The following is a 14,193-nucleotide window of genomic DNA, read 5'->3' on the forward strand; positions in this document are numbered from 1 at the left end:
AGCAGCACGCGGCACGCGGCTTCGCAATTGCTGGCAGCTCCTTTTGGAGTTTTGGATATCAGTTTGTTGGGAAATGCTTTTCACTTTGAAAATATCATAACAAAGGTATTTAAATTTAAATATGGCAAACATCGATTACCGGCTGCATTTTACGTGTCGGTGTAAATGCGGCACATATTATTCCAAATGATATTTTTCCAGCGCTCATTTCTTCAGGGGATGTTGAGTGAGCATGCAAGTTCATTCACAGCAGCAGGCTGCTTCATATTCATACACTCACACACACACACACACACACACACACACACACACACACACCCACACACACACACACACACACACACACACACACACACACACACGCCTCAAATCTGGCCCCAGTCAACCACATTCCAGCACTATTGACCTCTGAGCAGCTCATCTTAAGTAACTGAGGACTGAATGCCTTGCTAAAGGCACTCAGCTATCAGAGGCTGAGTTAGAGGAGAGCTTTACTTATTTATTTACTGCAGTGCTAAAACTACTGGTAGTCCTTAATAATAGTAGTAACAATACCCTTCTTTTTAAAGCAATGCTTGTCAAAAACATTGTTTTGAAAAGGGTATTGTTATGCCCAGGAAGTCACTGCACCCGGGCCAAGAAACAGCCCAGCACACAACCCCGGTGAAACCACAACTGGAACAAATTTCAAACTGTTCCTTTCCTAATAAAATGTCAATAATTGAATTCAAGGGTGTGCGTGGTGTGCGGTGGATGTTTACCTGTAACTGCCGTCTCTGAATTTCCTCCACCATGATTGCGAGGCACTTGGTAAAGTCTGTTAGATCCTGGTCATCTGTTTCTATCAGATTGCACCCCTATGCACAAAGACAAATGGGGACACACACACACACACACACACACACACACATGCAGGCCACACAACATAATCAGATGGATGTACACATTCCGAGACAGCAAAACAAAAACCCAGGCAAAGATAAGGAACAGGGGATAACAAAGCACAGAAAAACACAACGAGATAGAGAGAGGTATAAATCAGTGTTTTAGTCTTGTCTGGCTGTCTGTGGCCTGTGTTGCTGAATAATGTAGAGGTTCCAGTCAGTGGCCCTAAACTACAGCATCCAGGTAAACAACCTTACTCTGGCGTTCTCTCCCTATGTCTCTCCATTCACTGCACAACTTTTCCACTGCGCGCACACACACACACACACACACACACACACACAGAGCAGTCAGTTCACACAAACATGTTCGCTGTGCTCTGTTTGATCCCATCCATCCTCGCTCGCTCCCCACCTCTTCTCTCTCCCCCTCCCTGTGCGGATGCTTTTCTGTTTTCTCCCTTCCATTTATGCAGAATTATTCACCGTTTCTGACAAATCTCTGAAGGAACGCCTCAAACTTTTTCCATTGTTCTGCTCCTTAAGCATTACCATAAAAGTCTGTTGTCTTTCATGGAAGAAAAAAACTTTTTTTTTTTAAGGAAACCTGTGTGATATTTGTGAAATGGGACGTATATTTCAGCTACAGAGAGAGAGAGAGAGAGAGAGAGAGAGAGAGAGCGACAACCCACATTGTTGTGTGCGAGTATGTATGCATGTGATGGTGTGTGTGTGTGCGCATAGGGAAGTATTGGATCTGCATTTCAAACGATACACAGTAGTGTGTATCAGAGCGGGGCTGATCTTTCCTTTCCTCGAAGGTGTGTGTCGAACACCTTGTATCTGTCACTTATTGAACCCAGCTTCACTTCTCCTCGCAGGTTCCTGTTTGACATTTTGCTTGTTATAAATGACTTCATAGAAGAATTTGCATTTTATCTTCATGCCCGTGGGTAGTTTAGTCTCAATATGCCTACATGAACAGGCCTCCTGCACAGCTAGAGGCACAGGCAGGGAGCAAAGGCAACGGCGTAGGACGTAAACCTGGACTATGTTTATCTATAATTCAGATATTTTTAGAATACACCTACATCCTATGTTACAAGTAAACACAGAACTCATTGATTTTGTCTTGTTTGTGCATTAAAGTAAAGCAAACTCAACAGATATCTAATCGTGATTCAGTCTTTTTGCTTGAGACACATGAATATAAATAAACATTTCCTGGCAACTCCTCATCATAGGTTTCATGTTTTTAAGTTTTAAAGGAGCACATCAATCCAAGAGTGATTTGACCCTCTCAGATAATTTGATTAAAATACAGTTTTTTCATTGGAAGGAAGCAAAGACAAGTGGGATGTCAGATTTGATATTTTTCTTTCTTAATTTCTTCAGGGGCACTCCTCTTGTGAACACGCATTTGACAGGAATTTTCACAACTACATCCAACATCTAACAATTAAGTTGATCAGTAGCCAACAAGCTACACCATTACACTTTGTATCTTTAAGTCAAAGATGATTATATGACCTATAAAGCATTATGTGATATGCATTTGTCTTATATGGACCCCGAGTCTGAAATAAAGTTTGATCGATTGTCAAGAAAGAGCGGTTCAACTGGTCATGATGGAATATATTGTGTTTGTTAAAAGCTTGCACGTTCCCGAGTCAGCAGGAAGTGGATTATACCAGTAAAATGTGACTCTGACCACAGACAGAGGTAGTTTTTTATGGGTCTACATGGATCTTGAGTGCACCGACAGTTGAAACCATGTCAGACCGCACATTTGCACCCACTTTGATAATTCAGTCAGCATGTTCTCGCCACTGCAGGTGAAACTCCTGGAGAGTCTCGAGTATACGAGCCATTAAACCCCAGCCAGCTCTGAGTAGTCACTTATCCACTCGCCTCATGTCAACTCTGTAACCCTGCGACACACACACACACACACACACAAAGCAGGATGTTTGTCAAGCTCCAGCTGAGTTGATAGTTCGTGTCATGTAGAGTTGCTGAGGGTTTAGTTTGCTGATTCCAGTTCAAGGCTCATTTGGGGGACAATGTGTGCCCATATTCAGCATTGCATCATTGATAATAGTCATCTGGACAACAAAGCTAACACAAATACATCAGCATGAACTACATTTCCACCCAACCCTTATCTTAATTGTCCAACACATACACTGCTCGTTCAATATTTATCTTTTATTAGCTCATTAAGTCATTGAGAATATCCCAGGAATTGTTGAGAAATGTATTTATTCACGAGTCCTGCACACAATCAAGTGATTTACTTTACCCCTGTTTTCAATTACTTCACAATGTGCAGCTAAACTCATCCAACAGCAACTACTTGTTTTGTGATTGTGAACTTTAAGGCAGCACAAAGAAAACTAAATCCTGCTTTGGTAAAATCAACTGCTGTCGAACACCGCTCTGCGAGAAAATGTCTTAATGGTCGGTGTCACTTTGCACCAGATGGGGAAAGATGATTTATTGGGTGAACTATGAAACAGAGAAGTCCCTGCTTGTGTGGACAAATCATCAATCCATGTTGGAAAAGTAAACTTCTTAATAAAGTTGTCGACATGTCAAGGTGGTTAAGGACTAAGGAGTCAGGTTGTACTGTACTAAAGACAGTAAGGATTTCTCTCGTTTTTTTTGTTTATGTGTGTGTGTGTGTGTCCCTGTGTGTCACTGTGTGTCACTGTGTGTACACCTGTAGATCTGAGAGTGCGTGCAAGTTGTGTTCCACTCACCTTGTCTCCATAGAATGCTTTGACCTCGGCAGTAATGGAATCAAAATCCCCGCTGATATAGTCGGGGAGAAAGCTGGATGTGAGGACAGAAAGAAGAGGGTGAGTGACAGAGCGAGAAGGTTACGATTGCAAGAAAGACAGAGAGTGTAAGGCAGAGATAGAAGAGAGAGAGGACATCGGGGCATGTGTCAGCTCTTTGATCTGTGCAGCGAGGGAGTGACGCCGCCGGGGGAAGACGAAGAGACACGGAGACTGACAGGGTGATTCTCTGTGGCAGTGAGCCTGGCGCTGTCTCTCGCACACACACACACACACACACACACACACACACACACACACACACACACACACACACACACACACAAATAAACAGAGCATGATGTACCTGGTGTTTGTCAGATATTGGCCTGTTCCATTACACTGACTACATTCTCCATTAGAGGCGAGGATCGCTTTGATTACTACAGGTCACAGTGCAATTTGATGTTTGTGAAACATGTGCTCAATCAACGCAGTATACTGTCAGAGTAAATGGGGAAGTATAAAACAAATAGGCCTGTGTGTCTCTTTTTAGGAATAGGTCTATTTATTTGGACTACTGATATGGGTTACAGGACAAAGTAGCTGTTTGACAGTCAACAGTACTGAGAACCAAATTGATGCTGTAAGCTAATATATGATATGAAAGTCCTGTTTCTGGTTTTAAAAATTATTTTTTGCAAAGGGTCAAATGGGTTAAAAGCTGATTTTCATGTAGATGTTATGTCTCTATAGATCTGTCTATCTTCCTGATGGAAGATGCTGATCACGACAGTTTACACATTTGAAGCTCAACAAACGTGAGTGAACTGTGTTTAAATGGTGTGCTGATTATGCACCATGGTCCCTCTAGATCACTAAAAAACAAAACACTTAAGAGTTAAGCTTTGTTTATTAGTGCATATTTCAGCCATTTTAAATGATTAGAAAACAAATTAGTAACACGTAATGAGCCCTCAGAGTACAGCATCTATTAATGTTGACAGTTATTTTCTCAGTTAGTATGCATGACAAAAACGGAAGTTGACTTTGATGGTGGCAGGAACGCGTGTGCTGGAGGATACAAATGAAACTGAACTGCTAGGTTTGAAAAAGTGTTGCTTGCTTATGTAAAGGTACACGCACACGTTTTGTACAACCGATTATGAAAAGGAGAAAAAAAGAAGGAAGAAAATTCAACATATTGGCATGAAAATGAATTCGCCCAGCCCTACTTCCCCATGGTTTATGACTCATATAACCCAGAAATGCCTCTCAGAAAACAGGCACAATGATCCCAAAATGAAGTAATACAGAATATTAGTTGTTAATTAACTACATAAACCTGGCAGAAACTCAATGTTAATACATGCTATTAAGAGGATTACAACAGAGAACTAAACTGGCCTGGAGGTTTGGGAGTATATACGTGCATGCAGGCGTTGCATTGTGAATACAAATATCACATTGTATGTTATTCATCCAAATGCAACTGTGTTTTGAGGCAGCCTGCATTCCCGAGGTGTAGGAATTAACAAGGTCTCTAGCAGATATCAATGAAAACAACCAAAAATCCTCCAGCCACCACTGACTGAGTGGAACATTCCTGTCAGAGAGACAGATAGCTCTCCGTTTATTCCATTTATGTGTGTGTGTGTGTGTGTGCAAGAAGCAGGACCACGAAGGGATGCGGTTGCCGCTATCTAGAGGCATTAACAGGTCTGACATTACGATTTCATGGTTGGTTGGGTGGTGCATTTGTTTGTGTGTGTGTGTGTGTGTGTGTGTGTGTGTGTGTGCGCTCCCCACCAAGAGGCGAGAGCGGTGTTCCGGTCGGTTGAAGAAAGAGATACAGGAGGATTATTCCCTTTCTCCCTACTCAGTGCTCCCATTCACACCGAAAAGATACAGCAAGACAAACAGAACAGCAATTATATGCAATCTACTGTCACGCACACACACACACACACACACACACACACACACACACACACACACACACCTACCACAGGCATGCGTGAAGTCAATCAAGCACAACTTTACCTGAGCTGAACAAAATAAAAATGTGATAAAGGTAAAAGGTTTCCTTGTCCAAACAAACACATTCACAGGCACTAAAATGTGTACACACACACACACACACACACACACACACAATATGCACAAACATCTGCAAATAAGAAAGTACACGCAGGCACATGCACACTTCCCCGAATTATAATGCAGGACGTCACAATTGCATGTCTATTCAGAAGTAACCTTCATGTGACAGATGGGACGAGACGTGGCACTGGGCCTGATCAGAGCTTCACACACTCACACACACACACACACACACACACGTACACACAAACACCCTTGTGACCTGTGCACATGACTCCATCGGCTGATGGTAATTGACCAGGCGAGAGTCTAAATTCTTGTATTTGTGTTTGTGTGTCTGCGTGCTGTGTGTCTGACAGTCTTCACTTCCACATTAATATTAACTGACACTTTAATTTGAATGGGAAATAGAGCATTTTACCGGCGGTTTGTCTGAGTGCCGGGTGGCTGGGATGGCTGTGTGACCTTTGCCTGTGTTTGTGTGTGTGTGTGTGTGTGTGTGTTTGTCCATTAGCCGGCTTGTGTGTCCCTCTCTCTGCTTCCTCTTTGCCTGCTTTTATTCCCCACCTCTCCTTCCCATGCTGCCTTGGGAACCTTCTCTGTAACCTCGTCTCATTTTCACTCTGCAATACTTACTTTTCTGTGTAACTGAGGCAATTTCCGTCAATCTAACCACTTCATTTAGATAAAAAAATAAATAAAACAATCTCTTCCACTATCTCATACTTCCTGTCTTTGTTTCCATCAAATTAAGCCGGCCCATTCTACCATATGACCACTTAATTACAACAGAATGTTTCCATTGTAATCTCCTGCTCCCTCACATCTTTCATCATCTCCTGAATCACGGCACGATGAACACTCTTCTACCTTTCCTCGTCTTTTCGGTACTTGAGGAGATGCGGCTCTGATTACTCCCCCTCATCTCTCCCGTCTCCCAATCAGAAGAGCGAGGCCGGTGAAGGAGTGGAAGGATCATTTTTTGGGGGGGGGACATAATTAACGACCCATAACAAGCCTGAAGCAGAGCACTTTGACACGTCCTGCTCTCTGAAGAATATGACTATTGATACAAACTGTAAGGCATAGGCAAGGGATTCGTCACTGAAAGCAACAGCCTTATGTCTTCTCCCAACAGTCCGAATTATGTTGAGAAACCTTCGTAATATATTTGAAAAGAAACCCCAAAAATAAGTTTAAGTTGTATGAACTTAATTATTTTTGTTTCGGCCATGAAGGTTACTTTGGAAGGCACTAATAGATGAGCTACTTATACGAGGACTTGTTTTGTAGATGCGAGGTGTATGTGGTATACACACGTCTGGAGATAATGATAAAGCAGGACAGAGAGCTTATTATCTCGCTGCAACAAAGACCAATTAGCAAGACGTCAAGGCACATCAGTGTGAGCTTCCTTGCATGCCGGTGTACATGTATGTTTACCATGCTACCGTGCTTATGTTCACTTGTTTTGAAGCACAAAACACACACAAAAAAACAGCTGTTCGCCGATGTCTGGATGCATGTATGACTGTGAAACACGTAGGCCGCTGTGTGTTTGTAGTAGCTTGATTTGGTCAAGCAACAGTGATTAATCCCAAAGTTAATCAGCGTGATGGCTGTAGGCTGTCAGACTAATAACCAGATGCTTTCATAACTCAACACACTCCTCGTGCCCTAAACACACACACACACATTTTTAACTCTCAGAATTCTCTTAGGGCTACTAGGTGTACTAGAGATGGGGGGGGGGGGGGGAATTCAAATTCAAATTAATCTTAATTGTTAAAATTTGTCTATGAAAAACAACACAACAGACATTATGTCAAAACAAAAGTGCATTCATTTTAAAAAGGTGAGGCCCCGATCCCCATGCTCATCAACTCTACTCAGTGATGAACACAGAGGGGCCGTTTCAATCAGCCTACAATAGACAAACCCCACATGCGAGGTCATATCTGGGCTAAAAACACAGAAGAAAACTAGCTGGGCTATGAGCTTCTTGGAAAAAAAGGCGAGATAATAATAAAGAACAAAAAACAATAATCTATAATAGCAGCTAATTACTGCGGATTAAGAATTGAAGCAAATCATGAATTAAACAAGGTACCAAATTGTGAAATGACTCATCATGTTGATTAATTCATGTTGAGTGTGCAATTAAAAAAATAAAATAAAAATGTAACGGCACTGAAAGCAATTAGGAGAATTGAGTCCTTTCTTAACGGTCATCAGCTGATCCCAGAGTCTCCCAAACCCCCCTGCCTGCCCGGTTCCATCTGCAATGTAATCCTCTTAAATCCTGTTTTAAAAGTGACTGTCGATAGCCCAGCAGTTAGACGGGTAATCATTTGACGACGGCGTATTAGTAGGGAGCTTTGAATGGATTGTATAATGAGTTGGATACATGTGAAAGCTAATTAAAAAGATTCGAAACAGATAACAGCCTTAGAAATCTTCACTGACCCCATATGCATATTAAGTGGACTCACACTGGGTCCTGACCACTGACATGATTAAAATACCATCATCACACACAGCCATTGGTCTGTCTGGTGAGCACGAAGGATAAAAGCCGATAGAGAAAGCGACTGTCGGAGGCATCTCTTTGCCGTTACGTCTGAAGTCTTGCGCTCGACAGCTTCATTTGCAATCATATGCTGACACACTGAAAGTCTCTTCCACATATCCACATGCTTTAGTCAAACACTCATAGATCCGCACACACACACACACGCAGTCATCTTTTTGTAACTTTACACACACAGCTGCAGTTTTTATGAACTCTGCTTGTGGACAATTGCCCCAACCACAACCACTACCTGCAGATGTGGCTGTGTGCTTGTGTGGGACTCATGAAGAAAAAAGGGAGCAACCATGACGTTATGCTATAACAATATAACAACTAAATACACATTAGAAGAGCTTTAACACATCTGACTCACGCTAAACTATTGATGTTATTAACTTCATTAACAGCTAAACATTACTTTAGATCAGTGCCGTCTTCAAATTCCCCAAAACCCACATTCACCTGAACTCCAGCTGGTAGTCCGAGCACAAACTGGATTTGGATTTTTTTAGGTTAGCTCTTTGCGGAACAGTTACTGGCATCTCAAACTTCAATTAAAAGCACAGTACATGTGTATATATGCATGCATGTCAGTGATGAATACTGCTTATTGTCTGGTGCTGACTGATTTTTTAAGAAAAAAGGATCAGCGGGAAAGACAAAGTAAAAGCCATTAAATCTAGAGAGACAAAGCATGATTGGTGGAGCAACCCTTATTCAGGTACAATAAAGGGCTTTTGAGCGATGTCATGCATGTAATAGTAGTACTTTAAAATCAGTACCAGGAAAAGAACTACTGAAAGAGTTTCTGAGAACTGAGCAACTACTGCATACACATCAGCCATGTACTGTATATCATCAAAGAACACATTACAGGTCAAAAAACAGTGGCGACAGGAGCACACAGAGGAAAAAATGATGAAAAACTAAAATCATATGGTGTGTGTGTGTGTGTGTGTGTATGTGTATGAGAGACTGAGAGATCACTTATCAAAAAAAACAGATGCATAGCGATTTGAATGAATTCAAGTTCCATCTTGATTTTGTATGAAAATATAAATATGCTCCATTTGTCTTCTAAGTGAAGCTGAACCCTTGACGTCGGCCATCATGAGAGACTTTTTATGGGGGGGGGGGGGGGGGCAAATGAAATGCCTTGATTTTCCGCAACATATCTGATAACTTAAATCTCCACCAGCATAATGTCAGCGCGCACCGTGAAGCACTGCTGCTGGCTTCTCTTTTTAAAACTGCATCTTAGAAGCCGACGTGTTAACCTGCAGTGAGGGAGCTCAATTTGTCAGCATTAACGTGCAGAAGTTTGGGGGAGGGGGACTTAGATGTGGGACTTCTCTACACAATGCTCTGCATGTACCTAACAAACTAAATGTTTTATGATGTTTTGAACTGAAGTTTTTAACCGTGATATCTGGGGTGGAATGATAAAATGTCCCGGTGCTGGTTTCACTTGGGAGAACAGTGAAAGCTCCGCGATGTACACCCACACACATACACAGAAACAGGCAAATGCACAACAACACACACAGGGGATCTATTCCATATTTATCTTGGCTTCAATATAATATTTATCTTGGTAGTAGTTTTTGGTAATCTTTAGTTGTCTTTTTCTTTTCCTGCAGCCCTCTATTTGATCACATGCTGCTGTTGTCTGTGTTGCTGCCGGTACTCATAAAGCCTGGCTTTGATTGATCACCTGCATCTCCCCCTCTCTGTAGTCCATTACTTATAGTAATGTCAGGTTAAATACATCTAAACTTGCCGGTGATTGATTTACGCATCCCCATCCATAAACATTCCCTTACTTTTTAGCCTCCTCCCCTTCCTCGCTGTTTTCCCCTCCCGTCTCCAACCCTCCCTGTATAACGTATAGCGTATAACGTATAGCTCAGGCCTGGAGGGTCAGACAATGCAAGCGGACTCTGCCAGCAGGCCAAACAAGCTCAAACTCTGAGACAGAGATACACGACTAGGTCTATTTATGCTCTATTTTGCTCGCAGACACACACAACACATACATGTTTATGTATGTCAGCCTCTTGAATCTAATCTTAAATGTAATTCTAGTTCTGACTTTAACTGTGCGGCTTCTTTTCCATCAGTTATTTTTAGAGAAGAATTGCTGTTGATTGAGCATTATATATTGTAGTAATGTAAAATTAAGCAATTTGTTACGATACAAAAACAAAAGTTATATTGTTGTCGTTTTTGTAATTTCTTTATCGTGTTACTTGGGAATGAACAATAAAAGCACAAGCTCTTGACTTTCAACGCTTTTAAACACTTAAAGGAGTGTGGTTGTTTTCTAGTGAATCCGATAAAGTCAGCATCGTTGTGCCATTTCCTCAGCCGGTGCGGTTACAATATATGGTTTTGACTTTAACAACGTGGCCCGTTTGACTCGGCAAACATAATAAACATGTTTGATTAATAGCAAAATATGCAGAGCCTCTGAACGCAGTAAATGTGCCGTTTTTAGTGGATCTGCACAGTCATCATACACACTCACATTATAAGACGTTCGGCTGTAAACTCAAGGACGAGGAGAAGTCGGCCCCACTGAAAAGGTGTGAAGTGACGTCCTGTTGCAAATATGTCCTCACCTCCGATGTCCACAACCCAACATGGCTGTTACCACGATAGAAGTGCAACAGCATGCACGTAGGGAGACAAACCCAGACACACATGACGTCACATTCACACCCTGACAGAGTACACACACCCATGCTCACACTCTGCGTGTTAATGTGAAAGCCTCAACACTTCAGGGACTCAGGAACCCCAGATCCATCTCTGTCCTGACCGCAGTCCTCCATTAGCCGCGCACGCGCACACATGCACGGTCACAATTGAATAAACAGTATGCACAGTGTGCACAGAGGAAGACATAAGTGAAAACACAAATGAACACATACAAATGTGAACACGAGGCACACTCACCTGTCTCTATCTCCAGCGGTGCTGTTGTAAAGGTGATTGGCAGCTCCATCAGCACATGCCCTCAGGAGAGCTACGGAAAGATAGACAGAGAGATACTTTAGCCTGCGTTACTGAAGGCAATGTGTTTCATATAAACAGTGCACCTTACGTTCACTGGAGACACATTTCTGCCTTTATATGAGTCACTGTTCCATATAACCCAGTTCAAACTGGTGTCAACAATGTGCAGTACCACAATAAACCACGTCTCCACTTGTGCAGAGGTGAGCTTACAGGTCCACTCTACTTTAGGGTGTTTCGATTGTCGTTCCTATCGAGGTGGGTGCACCACCTATATAGCTCACATTCAGAAAGCCTCACAGCATGAGATACAAAGATGACACATACTACTTGGCATTGGGCACCATATACTTTGTGAAGCAAGGGATTAGGATTTGTGACCTGCCATTTATGAGTCTGAGTTGTACACGGTACAAGGATTTTCAAAGGAATCACTCTCAGATAGGACCTTGTGTATCTCTCTTTATACTGAGGTGCGCTTTCATTTCAAACGGTGTCCGGGGTTTTTTTGTGAGGACGACTACAGCTTCTGTAGCCTGCTGGCTGGATTCTTGTTTTGTGAGATTTGTTTAGTTGAGTGCCATATAATAAAAGTGATTATATTGTACACTGATCCGGAGTTTCATAGCAGTGTGCACGGCACACCATCGCTCCACAAAAAGCCACAATGAAGATGTTAAGTTTTCCTCATCATCGTGCTGAGAGTGTAGTCTTTTTATTGCCTTTTGCGGATGCTGGTGGGTCAGGACCGTGACCAGTTCATCGCTGGAATCTGATGTGAGTCACCTTTTGAAAATAATGTCAACTGCCAAAGAAATAAAAATCTGATCCGAGCACTAAAGGCTTGTGAACGCAGCCAAAGATGAGTGTTCTGCTTCTTTATGCGCCTGACATCAGAGAAAAAGGAAAAATATAACAAGCATGTGTTTGGACACCAGCGTCAGTAATACCGAGGCTTTTGTTCAACAAAAACCTTGGAATTACATCAATCACTGCAGGTCCAAATTAGTTTTAAAAGAAAACTACTTTTCTGCCATATAAAATATGACAAATGACACACTACACAGACAAGTAAATTGGATTTGATCCTTTAGAGCAGGGGTCCCCAAACTTTTTCCTGTGAGGGCCACATAACTTTTCCCTTCTCTGATGGGGGGCCGGTGTCAGTTTGTAACAGAAAAAGTGTGACGATCGTAGGGGAACTTAAAAAATGTATTGTTTTCCAGAAAGCCACACATAACCAAATAACCCTTTCCAGGTTCTTTACAGAAAAAAAGTCAGGAAACAAATAATAACACTATCAATGAAATAAATAATAACTAAATAACCCTCTCTGAGTTCTTCACAGAAAAAACAGGAAATAAATAACACTATTTATGAAATAAATAATAACTAAATAACTCTCTCTGGGTTCTTCATAGAAAAAAAAGCCATGGAACATTAACTTTCTGTTGTGCCATGCACAATCTTAACAGATAAAAGTTCAGCTCAGTTGTCAGAGCAGAATCTCTCTGACACATATGAGCAGTCTCTTAAAGTTCTTGTGTTCCTTCCTTATAATCCTTTTGTAGGTTCCAGTAGGCTTGTAGACACGGCTGTTTGCAGCTCTCTCTCATCAACTTCCCTGTGAAAACCACAAAGGAAGCAGGTTGAGAAACTGAACTAAGTGATACAGCACCTACACAGCACAATACATTTCACTACCAGTATGGTTGTAAAGATGGATTTTATCCCAGTAGATTTTATTATGATTATATTTGTTTATGCTCAGAATGACTCATTCAAGTCAGAAAAGTGAGCTTACCTATGTATGTTCATCAGTGTGAACTGTGGGCCTGCATCTGGCTGGTGAGAAGTTGAATATCAGGTTCCATTCTAGTTACAGCCAGTCTCAAGCACTGATGCAAATGTTCATCTGTCAATCTTGATCTCATCGGAGTTTTCAGCAGTTTCATGCGAGAAAAGGTTTTCTCGCAGATATACGTGCTGCCAAAAACTGTGGACATTTTCATTGCGTGTTTTTTGATGTTTGGATATGTGTCGTTTGGGAGGGCGGCATAGAAGTCAATGAGACTGTTGGGCTTGAATGCGTCTTTCAGAACATCACAGTTCTGTAACTCAGCCAACTCAAACTGATATGAAGGCTGGGCTTCATCAATGTCGGCAACAAAGGGGTTCTGAAAAAGACGGATTTCTTTTGCATGAACATGTAGTTCACGGAATCGCACACCGAACTCCGCCTTCAGCATTTCCAGTGCTTCCACGCACTTTTCAGCTGGGAACGGGACCGCTGGGTTCTCTGTCGACAGGTTTTGGGTAGCAGGAAGATGGACGAAGTTGCGCTTTTTCACTTGTTCCAAAAGCAGCGCTAATTTCACCTCAAATGTTTTTATGTGTGAATACATGTCGCAAATGAGTTTCCCCTCGCCTTGTAGCTGCAAGTTAAGGCTGTTAAGTATTTCTGTCACGTCTGTTAAAAATGCGAGGTGCCATTTCCATTCTGGGTCGATCAGCTCTGGGACCGTTTTGTCTTTTGAAAGAAGAAATGCGTTAATTTCGGGTAGCAGCTCGTAAAAACGCCTCAAAACTCTGCCCCGGCTCAGCCATCGGACCTCTGTGTAGTACAGCACATCTCCGTGCGTAGACTCCAGTTCAGACAGGAATTCTTGGAACTGCCTGTGTTTAAGTCCCTTTGCTCTGATGAAGTTTATGCACGACACCACAACCTTCATTACTGAATCCCACGTCAACACTTTGCAGCACAGTGCTTGCTGGTGAATTAGGCAGTGGACTCGTAGCGGGGCGGTGAGACCCCTTTTTTCCAACTCCCGGTTCA

At 42.2% G+C, this 14,193-nt stretch overlaps 1 protein-coding gene across 1 annotated transcript in view; it reads right to left on the reverse strand.

Moving 5' to 3' along the window:
- Positions 1-14,193, reverse strand: part of tpk1 (thiamin pyrophosphokinase 1) — a 60,056-nt gene that overhangs the window by 27,666 nt on the left and 18,197 nt on the right. Inside the window, exons 4-6 of the mRNA XM_079292307.1 lie at positions 11,298-11,367; positions 3,647-3,719; positions 762-857 (exon numbers count right to left, since the gene is read on the reverse strand). Of these exons, the coding sequence (XP_079148433.1) occupies positions 762-857; positions 3,647-3,719; positions 11,298-11,367 (239 nt within the window). The remainder of the gene's footprint in view (positions 1-761; positions 858-3,646; positions 3,720-11,297; positions 11,368-14,193) is intronic.

Source organism: Melanostigma gelatinosum (genome assembly GCF_949748355.1).
Source record: "Melanostigma gelatinosum genome assembly, chromosome: 20".
NCBI classification, from domain to species: Eukaryota; Metazoa; Chordata; class Actinopteri; order Perciformes; family Zoarcidae; genus Melanostigma; species Melanostigma gelatinosum.